At 35.1% G+C, this 22,669-nt stretch overlaps 1 protein-coding gene across 5 annotated transcripts in view; it reads right to left on the reverse strand.

The window, feature by feature from the left end:
- Window positions 1-22,449, reverse strand: part of LOC135694975 (potassium voltage-gated channel protein Shaw) — an 82,774-nt gene extending 60,325 nt beyond the window's left edge. Inside the window, exons 1-3 of one of the 5 annotated variants that reach the window (XM_065213888.2) lie at window positions 21,663-22,449; window positions 21,328-21,448; window positions 2,633-2,704 (exon numbers count right to left, since the gene is read on the reverse strand). In XM_065213888.2, the coding sequence (XP_065069960.2) occupies window positions 2,633-2,704; window positions 21,328-21,338 (83 nt within the window). In that variant the 5' untranslated portion in view covers window positions 21,339-21,448; window positions 21,663-22,449. Of the gene's footprint in view, window positions 1-2,632; window positions 2,705-3,773; window positions 4,123-5,771; window positions 7,472-8,482; window positions 8,935-21,327; window positions 21,452-21,662 lie in introns of those variants that run through there. The other 4 variants (XM_065213887.2, XM_065213886.2, XM_065213884.2 and 1 more) reach the window with 4 other exon arrangements.
- Between the last annotated feature and the right edge of the window lie 220 nt (window positions 22,450-22,669).

Here is a 22,669-nt window from a genome sequence, read left to right on the forward strand (position 1 = left end):
TTAGTTAGAAAATCCTAACTGAGAGGTGCCGAGGGTACAATATTCGTCGTTATATCCTCAAGGAGATTCCAAGACAACTGCATTGACTTTAAAATTTCCTGGGGAGTTTGTATCATTGCAACATAGTTAAATCACATGTGGGTGACTGAGCCATCTATTAGATCTTCATGTGCCTACGCTAAGCCAGTCAAAGCCAGTCAAAGCCAATCTAATAAGAAGCAGTACCTAAATACAGGTAGAGATACCATGAGCATATGTCTTGTTTAAAATATTTGCAGGTCCTCGACTAATTTTCTTTATATGCAAAACTGAGCAAAGTTACAGTAAACCACGTTTAAGAACTTTTTGACTCAAATATTTTTTGATAAGCTCTAGTTTATAAAAGTATCTTTAGGCCAGGGGCTATATAGGGGTTTTTGTTGCGGGTTTAAAAATGTCTTATACAGCAGTCGTTTATATATACATGCGCATCAGGCAAAGGCTTGTAGTAAAAATTTTGTGAATACATTATATACTGTGAAAACGTTATGCAATGTGAAATACCGTCATCGATTGAAACTGTACATGTGTATGTGGTTCAAAATTTAAAAGCTAACGGAAAATAGAACAAATGCTGGTTAATTTTCCCCATAGTAACGTGGTTCTGTGGAAAATATCATAGCAAGTATCGCAACCAGCTCAAGTTTGATTAAATATTGGCAATGAATTCAGTGTTGATGTCCATAATAAATACGCTCTATTTCCGTTTTAACATTTTATACTCATATTATGTGATTTGTAAATACCATTATCTCGTATCACTGTGTATTTAGCTAAATTGTTTTTGATTCTGTTTATAACATGACAATAGAATTTAAATTGGGATGTCACATAAATCTATTTTTGGAAACTTGGAATTTTGACCACAAACTTAAAAAAATACCACGAAATGCCTCTAACTGTGCAAAACAATTTGAATAAGTCAGAAAGGTGAGATATGATTAATAAAAGATTTGAAGGTTGCTAGCAAACTATATATCGTCACTGTTCAAGAAAGTTTATTACAGGACATAATTACAGAGCTTTGACGGGAAACGAGCCAATTCACCATATCTCAGGCATTTCGCAACACTTAACTGATTTAGCACATTTAGTGGTATTTCATACTATTTTTGGAGGTTGTAGGAAAGACATTTAAGCATACAGTAAATGTTTGTGACCTCATCACTTGGAACTCTATTACCTAGCAATTATAACGCAAGGAAGAGTCGACTTTGTTTGAGCAATGAGTGCACTTTATGATGGTTTATGTCTAGACTTGGACAATGTTTTAGAGATTGGTGCTTTCTCTTTTAAAGTTTGACAGTCTTTTTGACATGAAAATAAGTAAAGATCTTTGTAATTCTGTTTATAACCTTGTAATTTTACATCATCATACTCTCACAACTTTAGAGCTTAATGCATTCAGGAGGTTTGGCAAGTATACTTATAAAGCGGAAGACAGCCATAAAATAGTTTCGTCTCCCAGTGGCAGCGCCAAGTAATTACCCCCCCCCCCACTTTTCTGAAAATTTAGTCTACATATTTCTTCTAAAAATGGTTTAAAAAACGCTGGGTAGGGGTAGATCAAATTTCCTAAGGAAAGTTAACTAGGTACAAATCACTAAAACGAGGCAAAAAGAGCGTGGTCCCACTGGCCGCGCCCATTACCCTCCCATTCTATAATAGCTGGCGCCGCCACTGTCGTCTCCTATGGTATCGAGTCCAATCGAATCGTTTAGTGTCGTGTCGCATGATGTCGCGTCGTATAGACATTTGCCTTATCGTATCGTTTTCATCACAGCTTATCAGCTCGTATTATGTCGAATCGTGTCGTGTTATCTTTGGTCGTGTCGTACCGGTCGGTTCGTATCGCTTCAAGCATAGATGCAACATAGCGTTTTGTATTTTATTCTAACTTGCATTGCCCAAAAGTATAAACATGAATAATTATCAGGCAGTTTAATATGTGGATATTTGACAGGTGGATGTTATTTTAAATTTATTGTATGGAAAAGGTATGGAAAACTGTCTAAGTGCCAAAGGTGTCTTGGCGTTATTTTTCTTTCTTGGCGTCACTTCTCAGCACATTAACACATCATTCAAAGCTCGTATTGACTTGAAATCGTTTAAGGTCAGAAAATCATTGAAAGACAGCCAGCTTACTTAGAAAGGAATGTTTAGATTTTGAACATGCATAATACACATTGGTTTTAATGAAAAATATAACAGAGATCGAAGTAAGTCCTAGATCATTTCAAAACAGTTCGAATTGAAGAAAATTAAATATAATTATTGAAGATGGTGAAATCAAATAAACTATAGATTGGGAGATCAATGCGTTTTTAATCACTATTCATAATAAATTAAATCACGAATCTACATTTGTAATTTAGAATGAACAAAAGTTAGAAGTGCATGATAAAAATATGAGAGGAAGATTGTACTGTTAAGCTGCCTTGATTAAAAAGGCCATTCTTAAGTAAAAAATGCCGAATTTAGTTTGAAAAATACTGAATTTGAATTCGAGATATACCAAGAAGCACTTGCTTACAGAATTTTCATTTCATTCTTTTTATGATCAGTCAATTTTTGAAAAATATTAAGCAAATACCTCAATTGATGCCCAGGTTCACCATTTTCGATTGGTTTTCCTTGCAACTCTTCCAGGACAACCATTGAGGCTCTAAAAATAAAAAAACGATGTTATATCTTTGACGAAATAATTAGCACGCATAAAATATTGCCCAAAATCTTGCAAAAAACTGCACAATTTACTGGGAAACTCAGATTGTGAAAAAACGTAATAGCAAATGTTTCGGATAATTTGCAAAGTCAGGTCGTCGTTCGAACTAGCAGTTTTTAAATATACCTACAGAAAAAGAAAAAACCGCTTGTATATAGACAGATGAATTTTGTTTTTACATTAGGATTCCATTGCTAATATTCTCAATAGGCAGGTGGCACTGGCTGGGCAACCTTTACATTCATTTGCTCCAGTTTCTGATAGGCCTATTTCAAAAAAATAGCTTGTTATTTATATTTTCTAGCTTAGAATTTCGATCAATTTTCTGATTTTTTATACTCTAAAGAGTGTCAAACGAAAACTTCAGAAAATCTAAAATGGTTAATTTTTCAAAGTATTTAATTTGATTTTTTCATTTTCTCTATTGCCAGAATATTTTCAAGGCTTCGCCTGTTAACGAATATTTGTTAAATTGTCACCAGAGGTTCTTTAATGCACCATGTGTTGATGGTATAAACAATAACAATTAACCAATAAATAATTGGATAGCAAAAAAACATAAACTCCATCGCTTTTTATGTTGTAACGTAATCCTAGCAACGCAAACGGTGACAAAATAGTACGTATGTGAAAAAAATGACCAATATGTTTTACGAATTAAGCTTCATAGCTTAGATTGTAAATGTATGAATGAAGAAAAGGTAACGGTAGTAGGCTGATCGACGGGCTCCAAGGAGTACTTGCGGCGAAGAAATCTAGCAATTTGAAATAGGAAAACATGCGAGTTAAATGGCACGAGAGCATTATATTCAGCAGAAAACCCTTCGATTGTGCCTCGAGTCTCAAAATTCCTTTTAACTGCTGAAAAAATATTTAACAGTACAATATCAATCTTAAGACTACCAAAATGTTCTTATTAGTCTTATGATTAAGTATGTTCTATTTTTTATAAAATTAAACGTTCAGTTCAAAGTCGTATTGGTACATTAGCCAAAGGCTCAAGGCATACCGTGACATGTTGTTCTTCAAAGCAGCTACAATCATATTAAAAACATAGCACTTTGAGCAAAATAAATTTCAACTGTGCTCTTGCTGTTTTATTTATATGGCTGTTCGATAGAATTGGTAAAATCGTTTTTGAAAATCTGCATATTTTCCTCATGGCTGGCATTAGTAGTACCTGTTGTGGGAAATCACTTTCGATACAAAATGCAAGCCCGTAATGCCAACCCGCAATGGTATTAATTGCTTGATGTAAATACTATCAGCATCTTTATTAAATACTTTATTATCACCTATAGACTTCAGCACAATGATGTATTCATGCAAAAAGAAGACAAACAACATGGGAGGTCAGTTGAAGCTTGCTTTGTAGCAGATGAACTAATCGAGAGATGGCCCCCCATCTCTAACTAAAAAAGTGAAATTTTTTCTTTAAATCAAAGAAGAAGCCAGAAAGCCTCCGTAGAACAATGGAAGAAACAAGGACTTAGAGACTAAGAAGATCCTTAGGGATTACCTCAATATTGATGTAGAATATAACCATTAATGAGAAATTCTTTCAGATTTGATTTGAAAATATTTAAGGATGCTGAAATTTTAATGTATGTTGGAATATCATTCCAGAGTTTAACACCAAGATATCTACCTTGGTTCTGCTTTCTAATGTTAAATTACAAAGAAAAGTACTTGGAGTTCAGCAGTGGCGGGGAGGGGGGAAATACCCACAAAGCCATCAAACTTGCCGAGATGTGACAAAATTTACCGACGAATGCTAAAACAGTGTCTTAGCCTACAATTTAGCAAAAGCTAGGCCCCGTACAATTACAATTTTATTTGATATTGAAAAAGTAAGAAAAAAAATTATAACTACTTTTTAAGGGGGAACGTAGGAAGGAGGGCCATTTTAACAGATTGATCTTTGGAACCGAAGAGTTTTTGTGACTTCTAGGGGGTACGAAGTTTGATAGTTCCTTAACTTTCACAGATCATTTTTCTGAGATTAAATCACAAAACCAGCATCGCTTTTCATTCAAAAGGTTGCATGTATTGTTCGAAAGATGATCTTTTAGGATAATATTTTTTAGAAATGATGTTTAAGCAGAGGAACCAAAATAAAATTTTCTACCTATACGCGCAGAAATTGTTCTATAAACAAAATTTTGAAATAAACGACAGTTTACAGCTACGCATAGTTTTGAGCATGGAAATCTTTTTCTTGTCTAAAAATTTTTTTTCTGTTGTTTACAGTCATTAAAAAATCGTTTAAAATTTTGGCAAACAACTTTCATTTATCAACACCTGCAGGCAAGCATTCATTTAATCCATCTTGATAAAATATAAGTAAGCTGTAAACATGCTTTTGTTTCACCAGCTTAGACTGTTAACGCAAAGTAAAAATACGGGTAAATGTTTGTTAAATAAGGGATAGAGCCTCAATGAGAAAGAAAATTTGATAATTATTTCTGAAGGAATTTTATCCATCATTAATACTTTATTGATTGTAGATTTAAAAGAACATTAATATTTCTGCGTTGCAAATATCATGATTATTAGGGATCTGGATACTGGATTTGTTTTTTTTAATTCGTTCGATCTTCAAATTTTGCGTTACCGAAACGTACTTAATTAATATGCATTAACTAAAGATTATTGAAACATTTTCCTCTATTAAAAACAGCACTCCTCCAAAATCAAATAAAACTATTTTGACAAGTTTCTTTTATGATTTGTATTTTTTATCACATGTTGTTTGAAATTTATACCGTCAGATCTTTGGAGTATACAAACACATTATCAGTGAAATTTCATGGCAGTAATTACATGAAAAGAATATATTTTCCATCAACATGTGCATACAAACAGATAAATTTTGCTTTAAAAGTGGCAGCCTTCTTCTTTCTTCAACCTCGACAACTCAAACCGATCTATAAAGTTTCATTTTCAAATTTACAACTTTTTGCCATTTTCAGCTTTTAACATTCTTACAAAAAATGAAACGACCTACTTCGCTTTCAACATCATAGTTTTGCTTTCTTCAACCCCAACAATTCTCGCTGATGAAGAAAAACAGATTTCGCTTACTAACTCAGAGTTTTTGCTTTGCTTTGACCGTCCTCCAACAAAACAAACTTGACAGCGATCCAGCCTCACCAATAACTTGTATTTCAATTGGCTCAACCACCATCCATTGCACATTAATCAAAGATCCTTCAAATTAGATTTAAATCAAGAACAATAAGCGAATCTCTAAATAAACAGGATAGAAGCGCTGCCCTGTTAAACACCCTGAGTCCAATAGTCAGTAATCTCTGCAAATATGCCTGGTTCTGCCATAGAATTTCAAATTCTCCGTGATCAATAGCCAATATTCCTTGCTGTAGAAAAATTATCGTCCTTCCCTCAAAAAGCGTCTTACTGGCAAATCAAGGCAATTATTTCTTTAAGAAGGTGCACACATTGATATCCGTTTAGCAGGTTACAGCTGTGCTGTAGTAAAAAAATATGATCATTTTATAAATCCTTAAGATTGCTATCAATGTTAACGAAGATGAAAGTTAGGAGCAGGAAAGAAAAAGCTTTCAAAAAAATCTATTATCAAAATCAAATCGATCATCTTTGTGGAAACTGTTTCCTGGTTTTAATTAAACGAATTTTGCATTGCAGTAGCGTTTCATAGCAAATTAGTTTTTTATGAGGCTCGCCAGTTTTTTGTGTACTTGGTTATAACACAAATAAATTCGATTCACGGAAACGTATTATCAATAGACGTAGCTACTACTCGTTAAGAGTTTCTATCGAGTCATCTTATGTTAATTTTTTACTGACTCTTAAAGGGTCAAAAGAAAAGTACTTTGGCATGTTATGTTTCCGGTATTTCGTGCAATCCTCAAGTTTTGAGGTACCAAAAAATGACTCTTTTTTTTAATTCTCGTTTGGCAATCTCTTTTGGCAAGTGGCTGCTTCGTTTTTAAATCTTAGCGATGTGGTGCGAATACAAAGTTATTGGTAATCTATCTATTTTCCTTAGAGTTTCTTTGTGATTGACGGTATACGAGCAAACAGCATTTCTTTGCATTGTGTTAAAACTACCTTTGAAATCTAAAAAGCAGCAAATCAAAAATGAAAAGAAAATTAATAATATTTTATATTGTTAATACGACAGTTACACGTAGCTAATACTGAAGCTTACACGGATTTCGACCTGTGATATTTTGAAATTTTACCTTGTTATTAAAAAGTTCTGTTCTACATTGTTGCTTGTTTACAAGGTGTTAGTGTAGAACAACTTCGAGGGAAAATGACATTTTGAATTAAAAAAATCAATAATCTATAGCATCATTTTTTGCTTAGCATTTGTTACAATGAAATTTGGACTTAGCTAAAATTCGAATCTTTATATGAATATCTTTAGAAGAATCTTTGCCTCAAACTTTGTAATAGGGTTTATGAATATATCTTGCTTTTAAGAATTGTTAACAAGGTGCGATGCAAAGTTTCTTAAGTTTTTAAAGCTTTAGTTTTAATAGTTTACTAAAGCACGCGGAGAAAGACTGATTTACTTATTCAAGTCCTAAGATATCCAAAGGATGGAATTAAAACAGAAAAGAAAACCGATTCTCCATTAATTACATGTGTTAAATTGTGTGTTTAATATACCAAAACTTCCTATAGGAAGTTTCTGAAAAAGTCTCTTGGCGATCTTTTTCGATTATAACAAGTCTAAATACATCATGGATGGTTTAACAGAAAATTCATATGAAGAAAATATAGATAGATATTAAAAACTGCGTATTCTTGATCTTTTGGCTGACTTTATCACTTTTGCATCTCGCTAAATAAAGAAATTTTTCCAAAATGGACTTCCGATTTGAAATCATAACATTTAGATTAATCTACATTAAAAAGTTTATGCTATTTTGATGTTTCTAAAGAATTGACCAGAAATTGTGCCACTGCAGTAGAAGAAATCCAGTGAAATTTTAAGGAAAATCTAAATTCTGAAAACTTCATCATTTGAAGCCTGACAACATGATTTTTTCCGTGAAGACTATTTTTATCATGAAGGTTCTATTTCAATGATCAATTCTTGGCCAATGTGAAAAAAAATTGACAAAGCTAACTTACGTCCAAAAAGATACCCTTTTTGTTGTTGATGGTACAGGTGAAAAACATTTTTTCGCGGTTATTGTGCTTTGTTCTGTGGAAACGTTTCTAAAAACGAATCCAAATAAAACTTTAATGAATTTAAGCTCTTTGAGATACTTGGCACACAGTGCTGGGTTAGCAAATTGGTGTGAATTTTTGCATTCTTAGTTTTCCTTTATGTTACAACCAACGTAAGAGTCAGTCGTGAACAAGGTTTGGGCGAACCGAAAACTAGATTATATGTAGATTGGCCTTGCAATAAATTATTTTCATCCACCACCAACACAACTATTTACAAATCACGCAATTTGATGTATAGAACAGGACAGTTTTAAGTTGCTACTCCGAGTTCCACACTTAATTTTGCCGTCTTGGAACTGTTGCCTAGCGTGATTCTATACACAAAACAGTAAATTTCCTTAAATGTATAAATCTACTATTTGTACAAAAACATATCATATGTAACAAGCACAAACCATTTATATCGAAGTTTATATAAAAATCATAACAGATCTTTAAACGGTATTAAATGTTACAGACTTTTGCATTGTTTTAAAATACATGATTTACCTTGTTACTTTCATCAGATAGGCATAACATTTCCCTGTTTAACACCGAACTCCGAAGTTCTCAAAAAACTGCATGGAACACGAGTATCACAACAGTGTCAGCGTACAACTTTGACAGATTAAAACTCAGTTGCTTAGCAGAGTTTTAAGGATGGCCATTGCATGAAGATAAGAGATACGTTGACAATTAAGCAAACATATAATCCCTTGGTGATGCTGGTCCTATCGCCCATTGTTTTAGTAAACGGAAAGACTGAAAGTAGCTTTTGGTGTTAACATAATTTCAGTGAATAAGAGAGATCCTCAAAGGAAAGATTTGCCAACCGTTGGTGTAAACTCAACAGTTAGCAAACACTTCAAAATGAAAGTCAAATACCAATACTAAAAGCCTCTTAAAAAAGATCCGTTATTTGATTTTGTCAATGGTCGTTTCTCAATGGTTTTTACCCATCAAAGGCCAGTCTATCTGAGGACTAAACGCATTATGCAATGCGAATCCTTTTTGAATTATGCTATCCTTTTACCGATTCATACAAAGAATATATGCCAAATTTTAGTGGAATCTAAGATAGAGCTAATAACTCTACCAATTGTGCCTGAGGAAAGGAAACAGGATGTTGAATTTTTAAAAATCTTTTTAAGGATCAACATTCAATATTGAGCCATATAGAAAAAAATTTGTTTCAAAACAGCATTCTTTAAATATTTCTGATTTACCTAAAACAGAAGTAAAAAAAGGGCCACCAAAAATAGGCGAAGCTTTGTCGCTGGATGCACGCTATATGTGATCTTGCACTTAAAAGAACCTTATTTTGCTTCTGGTGCATTCTTTTTTATAAAAATACTTCAAACTTTTATCCGGCCTAAATTTTCTTAAGAATTTTCTATCTGAGCCAGAACATATTCTTAGACTCGTACTTTGTTTATATTTGATGAGGTTTTAGGGGATCATTGCCCACCCTCAATTAGAAACAACACTTTGTTACGAGCATCGCAAAACAGGCAACTGCTGAAAAGTGGGACACAGATATATGAGCTGAGTTCGAGTAATATTCTTGAAGAATTTTTAAAAATAGGGAGATTCTAAACCTGAATATTCTTATGAAATTATTCTTAACAAAAAAGAGTGCATTCTCGTTGTCAGAGCATATAAAATGGAGAGCACAGTTGAGAACTCTTTTACTGTACTGACATATATAAAACAATTCGTCGCGATCTTGTCAAAAACCGTTATCAGATCGTTTGGGAAATTTTGCATTTTCACATATTAAGCAACCACGGTTAGAGCAAAGCTTCGCTAAAGCCATTTCTCAAAGTGTTCCCTGCTAATAACAGGAGCTAAGATTTCCATATTCATTTAGGATACTCAGCAACCTTTGGCGTTATCCTTTCCGATTGTTAATAGATTCCTAGAATTTTCTTGAAGTTCAAATGCCGATTTAGACGACGAATTCGAGTTGTGCTGTGATAACGAAGAAAAAGGAAACGGAAATGTTCAAAGCAACTGAGATGAACACGATTACATATAAAGACGTAAATGGAAAAAGTGAGTTATGCAAAGAACCTTTTCAAACATTCAACATCAAATTGCCTAATTAAATTTTATTGATTTGTCAAACGCCTCTTCATATTATGATATATGAATTTTCGTATTGGAGCTCTGTATGAATAAAGCACTAGTCAACGATTGGTCTTGTTGGGGAAACGAGCAAACGAGTGTTTTAAATGGGTGAGGCAACCCACCGTCCAGGAACGAAGTCATTATTACGCTTGCTCATACTCCAGGATGGAGAGGTGCTTCACAGATTTCCACTCGTTCGTCTAACCAACAAAGTCGAAAGTATGTCCCGCTAACACCATGCTGAAAAGTATTCGAAAAAGTGATCAGCTACGCCGTATTTGTAAAATCAGAATGCCCAAATAAATTTTGGTTCAGCTAGAGCTTCAACATCTACTCAAGAATCCAAGAGCGGCGTGGCGGATGAATTCTAGGGGGGGGGTCAGAAAGAAAAATTTCCGACAAAATTTTTTTTATTCTTTTTAATCAAATAGAAGCATTTAATGTTAGTGTAGGGGGGGTGGGGGGGGGAGAAAAACATACAAATATTGCCATAGCTCGAAAGATATTTAAAATGCACTTTTAACTTGTCTCCGTTTTCTCATACTCACTGTGAAAGTTCCTGACATATCGCAGCCCTATAGATCAGTAGATTAGGACAAAGATTTGAATTAAGTTACTAGCTATCATGGTTGCCGCCGAAGGGCAACATTTTTAATAATCTTAATGCTTCAAGTTCGCCAGAAATTGCATTCTTTGGAGCAAATTTTGATAAAAAATTTTATTCTCAAAATGAATATCCAATAGCGGAAAGCGATGGTATTGATTGACTTCTTCCTTGTTTTACCTTATGCAACATAACTGCCTAACTTTTCAATTCTTGTACCAAATTTTCAAATCTGACGATAGGCAAACCATTGGCACTGTCCAGGTCTTTAATATCAAATAAAGATACAATTTATGACCAATTTTGACCAATTTCTACAACCAAATTTGGCCTTTGAAGATTCGGATTTTAACTGACGAAATCCGAACAGCAAATCACTCAATGGCAGAAATATGTAAATCCCGAGAAATCATTTTGTTTTTGTGGAAATCTAGTCTTTTCTTTACAAGAGTGAATTGCTTTTTGATAATAAGATAAGCATTTTAGTCCAAGTAATTTGTGTCGCTAAAAGGTTCGTTTCACTTCTCCTTTTTACTCACAGGTTTGAGAATTTTCTGACAGAACAACAATTTTACCGAAAATCTGTCAAATTTTGGAAGCAGAGGGGGCCACGGCCCCCTTGCCTCCCCGGCCACGACGCCCCTGCAAAATCCAGAGTGTGCCAAACTTATAGTAACAGCAATTTTAGCATCACTAGGCAAGCAAGGTCGTCTATTCATTTAAGCCTTTTGAAATTCTAAACGAAGTTATTGCCGTTAAAATAATAACTATAGCTTGTCAACGATCCCTAAATCTGAATCACGCTAGACGCAATTTTCGACGCTGTACATATTAGGTTCGCGTTTTTCGACGCAATGCGTGCGCAGCGCGTTTGTTCAGCGACGCATCAGAATTAGTCATAGTTGGACAAAACGCCTCAGAACAATAACTGACTTGCGGAAAAATGATCGCGAAATCTATAAATAAGGAACGATTGCTCGATGCAGTTGGAAAATATCCGTTTTGTGTGATACAAAGAGGAAGGGATATAAAGACGAGTTTTGCTTTGATTATTATTAGCAGTGATACGACACTGAGAGACAACTTGGAGAATACGAGCTTTACTGTTATCTTACAGAATAAAAGCAAATATATTCGGGCATGACTATTCGCTCATACAGACCCCCCCTCCCCTCTAGGATTTTAGCCTCCATCATGCTCATATATATATATATATATATATAAATATATATATATATATATATACATTACGAAATTAGATAGACGGAACTATTGGACAATGTTTAGCATGCAATTTTCCATAAATTTACAACTGCGTATGATTTGATTTAAGTCCTTGAAATATTTTGGGCTGATACAAAAAAACAGAAAATACTAAATCAGACAGTGAGCAAAAGAACCGTGTGGAAATATATTTGATAAAACTATTAGTGTTTTTGAAGCAGATTTTCCTCAAATCTATGGATATTTTGACTAGCAAAGATAGCGTTGATAACATGATGTATGCATTAGTAATCGATAGCCGATATATTCAACTGGACATCCTGATTTCAACAGAATGGTTATTGCGATTAGCAAAATACTTCCAGGTGTTTAAATATATAGTGTTTAAGCTACCAGAAACTTGATTGTTTGAGTAGCAAAGGTTCTTAGATTCAAAAGATTCAAAATAGTAAACAACAAAACCAAAAAAAAGTGATCCAAGGCAAAAGAGACCCTCTTAAAAAATCACAAAAGGATCCTTTCCATTTATTAACTTTTAAATTTTTTTACTCCTCAAGGCATAAACGTCGGATGACAGGCAAACGAAAGCAAAAAATTTATATCCTGATTCGGATCGAAAGCAACGTTAGGAGTTTTGATTTACTGAAATGATAAGAAATGATAGGAAGAAAAAACTGAGAGATTATATCCAAATCCGAAGAAAATTATGTAGCATAAGCTAAAACAATAAACAACGTCACCAAATAGTTGGTTGAAACCATCAAATAGCTTTCAGTCTGTGGATATTTCAGAGAAAGCTTGCGTTATTGAAATTTGCTTCCAAAAGTGCATTTTCCAGCAAACTAGAAGCATCCAAATTCGAGTGTTTTCTTTTCCTTCGGCGGCAAACATGGTGCCACCTTGGACAGTATAGTTGTCTCCTGGGCTTGTTCTGATATATTGATGTAAAGGGTTGGAAGTTATGATATTATTATGTAAATTGATGTTGTGAACCGACACAATGTATTGCGGCGGTATGGTGTCAGCAACTAAAGGATTTCGGGTAGGTTTTTTTAATCAGGCAAATGTGTAGAAAACCCAAACAAGGCCTACCTCGCACCAGCCTTTGGGCCATATTTTGAAGAAAGCTTATGGGTATTGTCCAGGATTGTCCATGAGTCTAGAGCGATGTTGTAAACATTTGGATGCATTTTCCGACAATCTGTAGAAGGTCATCTTGGCAATTTTTTGCCGCCAATCATGATCACGGCCTTCACTGAACTCCTAAACGATCTTACGGTCCCCTTCCTACCCCCAATCTCCCTCAATAGTGACGTCCCTGATTATCATTGTCGTGCAGTTTGTTGATACAGCAACTACAACGATTTTGAAAATTCTCTATCGCCCCTTATTTGAAGGTCTTTCGGTACGCCACAGATAGTTGGATACAGATCTGCGTGCTTCTGAGCTCTTGTACTTTTCTGCACATTTGGGAGATGGAGAGATGGGTGATGAAGTGTTCATATAAACGCAATCAAATTTCGTCCCACTTGTCAGCACACTGGCTGGAAGGTGGGATGACATTTTTCCACATAAACGGTGGTAGGTTGGATGAAGCTGTGAGATGGGAGATGGGTGATGAAGTGTTCATATAAACGCAATCAAATTTCGTCCCACTTGTCAGCACACTGGCTGGAAGGTGGGATGACATTTTTCCACATAAACGGTGGTAGGCTGGATGAAGCTGTGAGATGGGAGATGGGTGATGAAGTGTTCATATAAACGCAATCAAATCTCGTCCCATTTTTCAGGAAACCGGATGGAAGGTGGGATGATTTTATTCATATACAGCTAGAAGGTGGGATGGAATCTGAATCTAGGAATCTGACAGAAAGTGTGCCGAGAATGTGACAGAATGTGTGCCGTGAATGTGAAACAAAGCGTGACGTGAATATTTGAAACAATGTGTGCCCTGAATGTGAGAGAAAGTTTACCTGCGAGAGAATATTTGAAAAGACTGTTTGCTTTGAATCTCATGAATATGTGCCATGATCCTTGTGGGCCACCGTAGTTAAATTGCAGCTTTGACGAAAAAGGTGTTTTGATATTTGCTGCTTGATATCTTAGCACATGACGTTTTCAATTATACGCATGATTCTGGTACAGAATTTTTATTCTCGTGCACTTTCAGATTTTCATTGAGGTAGGGCGCAGATTCATTGATGTTTGTGTATTCTCGATTGTCTTGCCAATGGCCAAGGGTGCATGCAAGGGTTGCTTGCAAGGGTTTATATTCATATATAGAGTAAGATTGTTCCCATATGCATTGTTATAAATTAGTTTCTTTCTCGCTCACTTGTAGGCTTGATTATATTACTCAATTTTCAAGTATGAAATTATTGGTATCGACCTTTCTCATGTAGTTGTCGAAATGTGTACTACGGTCTATAGGACCGTAGACTCGAAACAGAGGGGAAAATTTCATTACTGAATTCATCAATGATTCAAGAGAACTGGACCAGATATTAATCATTGTGGAACTCCTGGCAAAGTCTTTATGCCCCGATTTCAGAATCAGGAAACTTATTTCCGGTATCAGAAAGGTTGCTCTTTCAACGGATTAAGATGGTCGTTGCGCTGCTTTTGCTGACAAAGAGCGGGTCTTCATAAACCTTTTCAGGGCTGGTAGAGAAAATGGATCTGAAATTTCCATTATGGTATCCAGGTGTCTCTCACGTAAAAATCACAAGTGAAAATATTGGTTAGTTGTAAGGCTCTATATACAGCAGCGAGTGTCATATAGATTACCCAAAAAAACCAAGAAATATAGCCTTGAAATAGAGCCTGTACATTTGAGAGCTCGGTTCAATAACCTACTCTCTTGTTGCAATTTGATTACAGAGACAAACGTACTCGGAACCAAGGATTATCATACGTCTCCTTCTGTTCTCGCTCTCCTTTTCTTTTATTGTTGTTTGCTATTCCGTGTCCATCTTATAATACAACTGATTTATGTGATGAAAATGTCATGGTTTTAACCCAAATCCAATTTGGTTGTTTTTTGTAATTCTTAAAGCGTCATCTACTTTAAAAATGAATAGAATTGGTGAAATTATGGCTCCCTGTAGTACACCATTGTAAATCCAGAATTCAAAAGAACTCTTTGTTTGATGATAAGACTTGGTGATAGTACCCTTTTTTTCGAGCATCTACAATGATATCTTAAATTACTGCTAAAAGTCTTGGAATACTAACGCCAGTTTCCAAAGGCCAATTCATAAACCCCTTCTCCCCTAGGAACAATGTTCGTTTATATATATAAAAAAGAAAGAGATTATGAAGTAATTTCTTTCTTGTGGCTCGTATGGTATTTGACTATCAGTATTGTTCTGGCGGGAAGAAGGGTGCAAGTAGTATTCTTGGTGAAAGAATAGAAAAATTGAAAATCACGAAGCAAATATTTGAATGTTGCAGGTAATTTTGGCAGTGGTTACACCTAGTATGCCGTTTGTTTTCTGTGTTTTTATTAGTCCCTTTGTTGAATTGAATATCTTTCTCCTTTTCTTTTTCTGCTTTTTATTTTTCTCAATTGTTCTTCCTTCTTCTTCTTCTTCATTTTCTTCTTCTTCTACTTTTCTTTATTTTCTCCTTTTTCTTCTTCTACTTTTTTCTTCTTCTTCCTCTTTTAACTTTTTCTTCTTTTTCTTCTTATACTTCTTCTTCTTTTTTCTTCTCGACTTCTTTTAACTTCTTCTTCTTTTTTTCTTCTTCTTCTTTTTTCTCTTTCTTCTTCTACTTTTTCTGCTTCTTCTTCTACTTTTTCTCCTTTTTCTTCATTTTCTTCTTCTTCTTCTTTTTCTTCTTCTTCTTCTACTTTTTCTTCTTCTTGTTGTTATCCTTTTCGTCTTCTTCTTGTTGTTCTCTTTTTCTTCTTCTTCTTCTAATTTTTCTTCTTCTTCTTGTTGTCCTTTTCTTCTTCTACCTTTCTTATTCTTTCTATTCTTCTGCTTCTTCTACTTTCTATTCTTCTTCTTCTTCTACTTTCTATTCTTCTTCTTCTACTACTTTTTCACCTCCTTCTTCTTCTACTTTCTCTTCTTCTTCTTGTTTTCTTTCTCTTCTGCTTCTTCTTCCACTTTTTTTAATTAGACGGTACACCAACTACAGTTTTAAGGCTCCCCAATTCTATTTCCCGATGATATTTACTTTTCACTTGTAGCAGCTACCCCCAAGGTCCTTTGCAAATGGCTTAAGAATACTTTTAAACTGTACACTTAAATAAAAAATTTTGGCTAGGAGAAACATTTGCAGACTTTAAAAAAGGATACGTTTTGGAATCTACACAGATTTCTGCAGCCGAGGTAAAGCCGAGGTAAAGCCGAGGTAAAGCCGAGGTAAAGCCGAGGTAAAGCTACAAATGATACTATTCACTGCAACATCTTCTCGGTGTGTCAACATCAAGTGGTTAAACAAACGATAAATGAGTACTAGTAAATTTCTCGGCTAATGTTCTACAGCAAGCAAAATAAAAGAAAGTAAAATTTCACATTCATAATTATGAAGCATTGCTAGTATTATCGAATCTACATTTCTGCAGGAAGTTTTAGTCATCAATTTAGCTAGTGCATTTTTTGCAATTCAATTGAATGTAACACATCTATAGCTTTCGATGAAAAAATTCAACTTTAGCTATATTTTCATGCATTTTTTGAGTGATATACAATCATGAAGAAACTTACTGTTTACTTTGTATAGGCGGGCAGGCTAGCTTATCTACTGGCAGAAGTGACATTGGAACTTGATGCTTCATCTTGTCGCAAAATAACAGTGCATTGACGTGAGTGAAACAGCAGAACAGCAGTGGCAATCATAATGCGTAGAATAGCCTATCAATTTTTCTAACTAGAAGACTCATTATCTATGTAAGCATTCTAACAAATCCAGCAAAAAATTAACAAATCCTATATGTACGTTGGCTGCGAAAAGCGATAATCTCATTAGCTATTGCAATAATGTTAAAACACACCTAGTGAGACCACTGCTGCAAGCAGTATCACAATTGTAAACATTCTGCAACTGCGAGCAGAAAATCAAGGTTGAATAGCAACAGTTTAGATATTATGATCATTGAAGGAAACAAAAATGCTTGCAAAGGTTTGCTGGGATAAAGCAATATCAATGCGACTATGAAATAAAGTGGATCCCTTCTCTTTCGTTAAATTTTGAGAAATATTTAGAAATATTAAGGGCAACTTAGAATGAAACTTTTTTGCAAGAAACATTTTGGCAAAGATGCTTCTAATGCACAGGAGAGTTTATTGAGTTCTTTTACTCGTGTGGCAAATTCTCACTTGGGTAAAAGACCTACTATTGTGACTAATTACAGTATTACAGTGACGTAAGAGGCCTGCGGATTAAGTACGTTACATCCGAATAGTAACCATGGTAAGTAAAATGTGACTAAAAACCAGTTGCGAACCACGTAACCTAAACAGTAGTTCGAGGAATTCAGGAAAACATTTCTGAATATCCAAATTTGTTGAATACAGTATAAATTTTGCTCTATATCAAACAATCGCAATGTTGATCGTGGTCTCTTTTTTTTCTATGTGACACATGGCACCTTGACACAAGTGACGCAACACAATGGATTGTTAAACAAAGAAGACACACGAAGTATGTTGTTTCCAATGGAATTTGTCTAGAAGGTTCGAAAAAAAGTACGCTACAACCGTTACAGGCTATTGCCATTACAAGCTTTTGTCGTGTTGTCAGAACTAAAATTGTCGTCCACTGTGAGGTTTTCTTTTCTTCTGAAAAAATGTCTTCCTTCTGTTATGTCGCTAGCCCATGCATGCAGACTTTGAATATGAAAGGAAACCCAATGCTCGTTTTTAGGTTTTTACGTCACAACCAAAGGCGATGGTGCCAATAACCTGGGGCGATGGGAAGCGGTCATCGAGAAACACAAAGGTCGATAAACCATCCTCACATCAGAACGTGTCAATATTTTAATATTTATATGTGCATCATTAAAGATTGATATTTTCAAGCAAACCAACAATACAATAAGTTTCTGTCATCATTTTGTAGCCGAACAGGCAATGAGTGAATTTGGTTATTAATGGCTAGCAAGAAATGTTTAGGAATCTAAAGCGGAATATCTTTGCAGCATTCTGAAATTTCTGTTTCCTCTCAACAGCACTCTCCAGCAAAAATTTACAAAAATAATCGGTAATATCATCAAGCTTAATATTGACAGAAGTTATGAATCGTGATCATTCATACTTTGATTAAATGCGAAGAAGTAAACAATAAGGCACCATGCTGAGGTTCCTAATTATAACAAGTAAGCGCATCCAGTAGCGGCTGAAAAACTACTTCCTCAATGAAGAAGAATAGCAAAACATACATTTAGGTGGCCGAGACTTTTAAGGAGCCTTCAGTGTCATCGGAATGAAATTCATATTGGGGGGGGGGGGGGGGGTGCTAACATGATAGTCACCCCTCTTAATAACCTTACATGCTAGTCAAGCTAGTTTATGTCATAGTGAGTTATACCATAAAAATTGAAAGGCAAGGCTGGTCTTGCAATGCGCACACCTTTGTGCACATTAAAACAACGACAAAATACGTGCAATGAGCAGAAAACATTGCGTTGATAATGAAGATCATTTAGGAAGCAACTGCTGTTGATGAAAACACTGAAGGGGTCGCAAAGAGTAAGAAGAAGAAAAAAAAACAGTTTAAGAGTGAGGAGAGGGAAGTTTTGGAAAGAAGCTGGAGACAGCAGATGTCATTTGAATTCAGGAAGAAATATGTGAAAGAACGAATTCGCTACCATGAAATTGTCAGTCGAATAAACAAGCTTTCGACGATAAATGGCCCAAAGAACAAATTATGTGGCTCAACGCCAGTTTTTGGAAGTTAAGAGTCCTGTACGAAGATACGAGTTAAGATGAATATTGTCATCATTACATCAAAATGCCGCAAGTGTAGACAGAAGGAGTTCGTTTTCTCTCTTGGACTCCAGTGGTAATTTTCCTTTAGGCACGCGGCACTGATTGGTCAACTATACCATTCTTGTGCATGCATTTTTCTGATTGGCCTATTTTGATCCATAACTGGGTATATTTTTTTCATTGTGTTCTTTCGGACCCTTATTCTGACGTTTTATGCTCTAATGAATATTGTATTGTTTTGTATCAGAAGATTTCAATTGAGTAGACCTATTACTTCTGGACTGGCATTGTGCATTGTTAACCCTATTTTTGTGATTTTGGCCTTGTGATTTCCAAATTCTATTTAGGAGCATTTGATTGCAGAATGTGATCAAAAGAGGTCCAAAAGAGGAGGCCTTAAGCAAGCTCCCTCGAAAGAAACATGTAATTTCTGCAATAAAGCCTATCCACAGGTCTTACTTCTCCGGTATTTCAACTGACTGGTTGAACCTTTCTGCGTTTGAAAACCTCTAACAAATAGAAAGATCACAAGCATTTTGGGCAAATTTGAATGTAAAGATTGAAGCATTATGACATAATCGCAATCAAGGTTTGTCCAAAAACCTTTCCCAGTGTGATCTTTGTGAAGAAGTAAAAGGCATTTGTGACAAGTAAACTTCAACTCATTAATGATAATTGCAATTGAATAGTCATATTTAGCAAGGCAAGCTAACTATATCATAAACTCTTCCACCACATCAGTGAAGTTTTCATTGGCACAAAAAATTACCCAAGACCTTTCCCAGTGTTATCTTTGTGAAGAAGTAAAAGGCATTTGTGACAAGTAAACTTCAACTCATTAATGATAATTGCAATTGAATAGTCATATTTAGCAAGGCAAGCTAACTATATCATAAACTCTTCCACCACATCAGTGAAGTTTTCATTGGCACAAAAAATTACCCAAGACCTTTCCCAGTGTTATCTTTGTGAAGAAGTAAAAGGCATTTGTGACAAGTAAACTTCAACTCATCAATGATAATTGCAATTGAATAGTCATATTTAGCAAGGCAAGCTAACTATATCATACACTCTTCCACCACATCAGTGAAGTTTTCATTGGCACAAAAAATTACCAAAAACCTTTCCCAGAGTTATCTTTGTGAAGAAGTAAAAGGCATTTGTGACAAGTAAACTTCAACTCATTGATGACAATTGCAATTGAATAGTCATATCTAGCAAGGCAAGCTAACTATATCATAAACTTTTCCACTACATCAGTGAAGTTTCTCATTGGCACAAAATATTACCAATTAGTTACAATTGGCACCGGACCAATTAGAGATGCCCGGATTGAAATAAAATATTAAAATTATAAAAAAACAGTTTATACGTTAATCAGATGCCGGTTTAAGTATATCGTTGGCAAAAACGATAAGTGGTCCAAATGCATTTTTATTTTGGTGCAAAACCGTGGAACAATTTAAAAGGAGAGGAAAAATTGGCACGTCCATAATCTATATAAAAGAAAAGCATTAGCTTCAATTTTATTTCATTCTTCTCAATTATTTTTTTAGCTTAATACTTTTCTTTAGATTTTTTATTTTAGAATTAAGCTGAAAAATTAGATAACGTGAATGAAGAAATGAATCGCAGCTTGAGCGAACTCTCCATTACCATTCAGTATCAGTGGCCAGATCTCCTTTTTAGTTTCTGAATCATAACATAGGAACCACCTTAGCCACAGCAGCAACAACTCATGTCTATCTTCTCCTGTTTTAAACGGACAGGTTAATCCAACACACACTACTATTGATAGGATATGACCAGATGTTCAATCTGAAAAATGGCTGTACTTTCAAATTTCGCATCCTGCAATCCTTGTGCCCTCCTCCCTTATCAAGACCAGAGATACAGTAAGCCAGACGCTATCAAATGAATTCTTTCAAATTAATAAGGCTTGAAGGATAGCTACCAGATTACTGAGTGACTTGCCGGCAACCAAAATTTAATTCTATTTAAAAACATTGACAACCTTTTCGATATCCATTTCGATCGTAACACAAAATCGATGGGTTGCAAATTCATGATTTTACAAATAGGGAAATCGCAAAGCGTAAAGTTTTGTAAAATTTTAATCCAAAATGATTGTCTTGATAATTATAAACTTTAAAGAAGTGAACAGAATATTGTACAATTGAAGTCTCGACTTTGCCAGATATTTCATTGTTTGAAAGAATTCTAAATTCTATTTATTATCGGTTCTTAGAAGACTCGAAAAGATTCGGGATGACAAATTCTGCAGCTGTCACAGACAGATCGAACTTGAATCCAACATTTCACATAAATTTACTGCGGCTTAGAATGAAATTCAGCATTAATCCTCGAATTAGCTTCTTCAACTGTTACGTTTTTGCTACTTTCATGTTGAAATCTCGAATAATTCATTAAAATAGGGTGTTAAAGAAACGACTTACCGCCTTTCCATTCTGACTCTTGTCTTCCGATTAAACGAAGGCTTGCAGTGAACCTGTTGTGTGTTTACTCACTCCAGCTTCAGCTTAATATAATTACTGCTTGCAAAACACAACCAGCAAGCTGCTGATGAAAAAATTGACAATATTTGACTTTCGCATAATTATAGTAAGTAGGGCGAAGAATTGGCTAATGCTGTTTTTCTCAATCGTCATAAAAAAGGCGTTAGATAATAAACAACAGAAGGCTCATATATTGTGTTTAGCGTATTATCGAGACATTAAGGACAAAAATTGATGAATATTTTATTCAATCCTCAAATAATCTTTAACCTCACCAAGGCTTTGTGAAAGACTCTCTATGTCGCATTAAACTTCTGGTTTTCTTTCCGGTGCATTCTGTTTTCTCTCACATATATCAAAACAATCGCTTCAATCTATCATGATTCCATCTATATTAATGTGTTTTTCGCTCAAACAGATAATTTGGCGTGCAAAGTGACAAGAGAAGTGCAGTTATGTTCACAAAGCCATTATCAAGCTGCTTGAGTGCTCCCAAGCGTGATGTTGATCAGATAATTGTGTTTCTTAAAGGAAATTGGCCCTGGTACTTGCACGGAGACCGAATTCAAACGGAAATTGAAAAAATATCGATTTCACTGCATGACGAAGAACGAGCAAGTTCGCTGTAAAACAACGGAAAGGGCAAAGGCCATATGCGTTTTCCACAGCGAAAACCTCATGTGACCATCCTACAAAGCTGCGAATGGAATTAGCAAGCAAAAACATGAACCAAGGGAACCTTCCCACTGCCCAAGAGGAAGATTTTCCTAAAAAATAATGCCGTGTCTTGTTTGAGAGACGAAACCTTTTGTCCTTTGTTTCGAAACAATACCGTCTTGAACAAGTTGATACCGCCCTGAAAAGGGGGACAGTGCATGTCTGAAAGACGGGCATGATCCATCTCCCGAACAATGTCTTTATAACAAGGCCAGCCTCCAAAGCGGATTGCAAAAAACAAGCTTGTCCAGGTTTACTTTGGTTTCTTTAAAAACCCTTCAGCAGGACAAAACAGATATTAAGGAAAATCCTGCTGAAAATTATTAAATACAAGTCCAGATATTAATGTACATTAAAACATTACAGTCACAATAAACCGTACCCCCGATAACTTACTATTTCTTGCCGATTATATCTTCCTATTGGATTTTTCTACTTTATTCATGTCCAAATTGGTACCCCGGATAAGTTGGATCGGATAACAGTCGCTAAGTTGGATCATTTTCTCAATTCCCCTTTTGATGGTCAGTTCCATGGGAGAGCGAGATCTTCTTGCTGTTCTATG

This window comes from Rhopilema esculentum, chromosome 8, assembly GCF_057945365.1.
Source record: "Rhopilema esculentum isolate cy_ngs chromosome 8, ASM5794536v1, whole genome shotgun sequence".
Taxonomy (NCBI): domain Eukaryota; kingdom Metazoa; phylum Cnidaria; class Scyphozoa; order Rhizostomeae; family Rhizostomatidae; genus Rhopilema; species Rhopilema esculentum.